General features: G+C 34.8%; 2 gene segments (V, D, J or C); both read right to left on the bottom strand.

The window, feature by feature from the left end:
• Positions 1-2,665: 2,665 nt before the first annotated feature.
• LOC107084936 lies at positions 2,666-3,183 on the bottom strand. The segment is given in 2 exon segments: positions 2,666-2,985; positions 3,132-3,183. Coding segments are annotated over 2 exon segments (372 nt in total).
• Positions 3,184-3,954: 771 nt separating this feature from the next.
• Positions 3,955-4,400, bottom strand: part of LOC107084935 — a 14,123-nt gene continuing 13,677 nt past the window's right edge. The window contains 1 exon segment of the V gene segment in view: positions 3,955-4,277. Within this exon segment, the coding sequence occupies positions 3,955-4,277 (323 nt within the window).

Below are 4,400 nucleotides of genomic sequence, written 5' to 3'. Positions count from 1 at the left end.
GACCAGTGGAGGAAGGTGGGCTCTGTGACCTGTGAGGCCACCCAGGGCTCCCAGTCTGCAGTCACAGAGACACTGAGGAGAGACCAGTGTTCCCAATAACAACCTGACTTATTTTTTTTTGTCTTTTCACTCTGTATTGTCTGTAAAATGTGTATCAGATTTCATTTTTAACCTTCTATTTCTTCTCAAGATCCTTAAATTTTCAACAAAATAAATAAATCATAACATCACATCTGTTGTATATGGAGTCAATAAAGGTCAATTAGCAATAAATCACAATTTTGTGGTTATAACAAGACATTTTCATACAGTTTTGCTCAATTTAGTTCAACATGGTTTAACATGGAACATCTGGTTTTGGTCATATCAGAACTTAGAGAGGATTCTTCTTCTCTATGCCATAAAATCCCATTAGAATTTAAACTAAACGTTGACAAAAAGGTTGGAAAAATTTTCAAGCTTTATTTTAGATTATGGATGAATCATTTCAGATTTACCTTGTAAACAAATAACATGTTGTTTCTTATAAAATATGAGAAAATTATGTATATCTCTATGTAAAGATAAAGAAAAAAATCTTGCTCGGCATTTTGCAGAAATATTCAACATCTTTACTGCAGCTTCTAAACATGTAAACAATGAAAATAAATCAAAATAAAAAATGATGTAAAGCAATTTTTGTAAAATATGCTTTACTTTGTAAGATGGCAAATCTCTGACCAAAAAGTAAAAATGATCTCATGAAATTTAAAATGAAAATTGACTGAAAGCCTTTTTAGTGATGATGTCATAAAATCAGTCAATGTGATTTTTCTGGTGAACTATTTTTTCCAGACAATCTTTTTTGTCAAAAGTGTGTCTCAGTTTTTTGTCATTTTAATGTAAAGCAAATTCACTGAGATACTCAGTTCAACATTATATAGGTTAATGACCACATACTATTCATCTTTCACTGTGTCAAAAGTAGTTAGTATATTTAAGAAAAACAGGTTAAAACTATTTAACTTATTTAACTCTTTCTTCAGTATAATAGTTTTTAAACGTAATCTAATATCTATTTAAACAGGTTTCAAACCTGGTCTGTATAAATAAAAAACAATAAAATTGTCCTGTTTTCATGTTTTTCCCTTCAGTTCCCATTAACATCAATTGAATTAATTGAAAATATTTTAGTTTAATTAATGAGCAGCTAGAGAGTTTAATCAGCTTTATGTTCTAACTAAGCTGTTTTTATATTCAACATTTGCCTTAATAAATTTTTTTTTTCATTTAAATTCTTCTTGAAGTCGTCTTTTGTCTGAACCAGAAGTAGAGGCTTAAACAAAAGTTTTACTGTTCAAATAATCTGTTCAGGCAGGAGAGCTAAATCTGCATCGAGTTGTCAACAATGTTTTTCTCCCATTTGTTCCTAAATGTTTGCATTTCTCTCTAATCGAACATTAAATGTGATCTCTCATAACAAAGAGTTTTAGTTAATTTCAAAGTTCACCAAATGACCAGAAATACATTAATGTGTGCGAAATACATGTTAATATGTTTTTGAGCAAAGATATTTAGATAAACTGATTGTTACTCTGTGTGTGTTTAGTGATCTGTGTCAGAGTCTGCTGTGACATTCGGCTGGAGTTTCTGTTCAGTCTGACTGAGGGAGGTTTTTGTACGACTGTTTTTCACTGTGTGAACACAGCCTGGCTGTTGATGCTATGANTTTTTACATTTCTGTCTGCATTTCTGTCTCATGTCAAAGTGATCTATTTTTTCCAGACAATCTTTTCTGTCAAAACTGTGCCTCATTTTTTTGTCATCTCAATTAAAATCAAATTCACTGAGATACTCAGGGCCTGTTCAACATTATCTACTGTAGGTTAATGACCACAGATTATTCATCCTTATCTGTGCCAGAGATAGATAGTATTGGAAAGACTTTAATAATGATTCAAATGTTCGATCCGACAACCAGGTTAAAGCTATTTTTTTTTCTTTGAACAGTATCATAGTTTTTAAATGTAATCTGATATGTAATTAAAATAGGTTTCAAACCACGTCTTTATAAATAGAACAATAAAAAAAAATGCCATATCTGCTCTGACAGAATCTTCAGCTTGAACTTCAGTGGTGTTCAGAGTTTGATCTACTGCCTCTGAAAAAATGTAGTCCATTAAACTTTGGTTTAACTAATGAGGAGCTACAGAGTTTAATCTATGTTATGTTCTAATTATACTGTTATCATATTCCATATTTGGCTCCATTAAAGTTTTTTTATTTGATTTTCTTGAAGCCTTTTTTTTTTTTCTAAACCAGAATTAGAGGCTTAAAAATAGTTTTACTGTTCGAAGAAGCTCTATTCAGGCAGGAGAGCTAAATCTGCATCGAGTTGTCAAGAATATTTTCTTCCATTTGTTCCTAAATGTTTGTATTTCACTCTAATCTGACATCAACTTTGATCTTTCAAAGAGTTATAGTTCATTTCCAAGGTTACCAAAGGACCAGAAATAAATTTTTGTGTGTACTATACATGTTAATATACTTTCAAGGAAAGATATTTAGATAAAATTATTGTTACTCAGTCTATGTTTAGTGATCTGTGTCAGAGTCTGCTGTGACATTCAGCTGGAGTTTCTGTTACAGTAAGTCTGAGTGAGGGAGGTTTTTGTACGACTGTTTTTCACTGTGTGAACACATACTGACTGCCAAAGTCATGATAACTCTGACAGTAGTAAACTGCAGCGTCTTCAGCCTGAACTCCATTGATGGTCAGAGTGTAGTCAGAACCAGAACCACTTCCACTGAAACGATCAGGGACTCCAGACTGACGGTCTCTTCCACATCTTATAAGGGGTTTAGGAGCATCTCCTTGTTTCTGAAGGTACCATTTGAAGCAGTAACTTGTACTTGGATTAACTTTACATTTAATAGAGACAGTCTGTCCTGGAGCAACAGACTGAGATCCTGAAGTCTGGGCTATAGTGACTTGACCTGATGATCCTAGAAGCACAAAATAAAGATACATTTCCTTAGAGAAAAATTGAGCTTAAAGAAACTATATCACCGTCCAAACCAAAGTTTATTGATATTGTATCCTGGGGAACATGGTTACATCTTAAGCCAAAGTTCTTAGCAGAGAGTCTCACCCTGAACCAGGAGCTCCAGGATGGTCAGCAGTAGAGTCAGTAACATCATCATTGTGCTGCTGGTGGTTCAGTGGCTCTGAAAGGCTTGGACAGCCTCTGATCAACACTGAACTCTTAACAGCGCCGAGCAGAGAGGGAGGACACATATGCAAAATCAGAGCCAGTTACATGGAGCTGAACTCTAAATGTCATCATGTTTCACATGGAGCTCAGCTTTGTATTCTGTCATGATTCCACGTGAAGGCTGAGGTATTTTGAACAGAAACAAAATGAATGAGCTCAAACTAGTAGATTGCTTTTGACCTAAACTTAGAAAACGTTTATTGTCATTTTGTATATACAGAGTGTACATAGTAAATGTTACAGTGTTAAAGTAACACTTTGTGAGTGCATTTGGTCCCACACTAGTTCAGAGTGGGACCAAATGTACTCTTTAATGTTACTTTAACACTGCAACATTTACTGTGTATACAGCTTTAATGACATTTCCATTTCATAAAGTGCATCAAAGAATTTGTGAAAAAAGGGGTGAGGGGTTAAATCTCTTAAAAGAGTTTTGTAACATTGGTGAAGCTCCTGTAAAACTGGACATATTATTATGTTTGTTTGTTTTTCAAAAGATAAAATAAGCATTTATCTGTTCATTTATGAATGAAGTGACACAAAATGGCAAAAGAAAGGAACATTACTGATAAAGTTGTATTATAAGTCTTGTTCTTTATCATGTCGCTCTTGTTGAACCAACAAGTAGTTTGGTGCTTGTTCACATCCTATATGGCAAAAAGTCAGTAGAGAATATAGATAATATGGATACGATGATTTTTCACTGTGTGAAGAGCTCATAAGTGCTTAAATGGAACTCTCCGTTACAGAAGTAAACTGCAGCATCTTCAGCCTGAACTCCACTGATGGTCAGAGTGAAGTCAGAGTTTGATCCACTGCCTGTAAAACGACTTGGAGCCCCTGATTCTCGAGTGCTGGAGGTGTAAACCAGCAGCTTAGGAACCTCTCCACCTTTCTGCTGGTACCAGGATAAATGGTTGGAGACATAAACATTATGACTGGTCCTGCATCTGATGGTGACGGTTCCTCCTATCAAGGAGCTCACTGCTGCAGGCTGAGTCACTGTGGGCTGGATTTTAGACTCTGAAGAAAAATAAAACATCAGATTTTAAAACCTGACAGCTTCATTTTGGAGCGACAGCTGTTCATAGAGGAGAGGAGTTTGATTCTCTTGACTTTACCTGTGAAGCAGCAGCAGAGGAGAGT

The sequence above is a fragment of the Cyprinodon variegatus genome, unplaced genomic scaffold, assembly GCF_000732505.1.
Source record: "Cyprinodon variegatus isolate N-32 unplaced genomic scaffold, C_variegatus-1.0 Scaffold112, whole genome shotgun sequence".
Classification (NCBI taxonomy): domain Eukaryota; kingdom Metazoa; phylum Chordata; class Actinopteri; order Cyprinodontiformes; family Cyprinodontidae; genus Cyprinodon; species Cyprinodon variegatus.
Note: the sequence above shows the minus strand (reverse complement) of the source record. Positions and strands in the feature narration are given on the sequence as shown.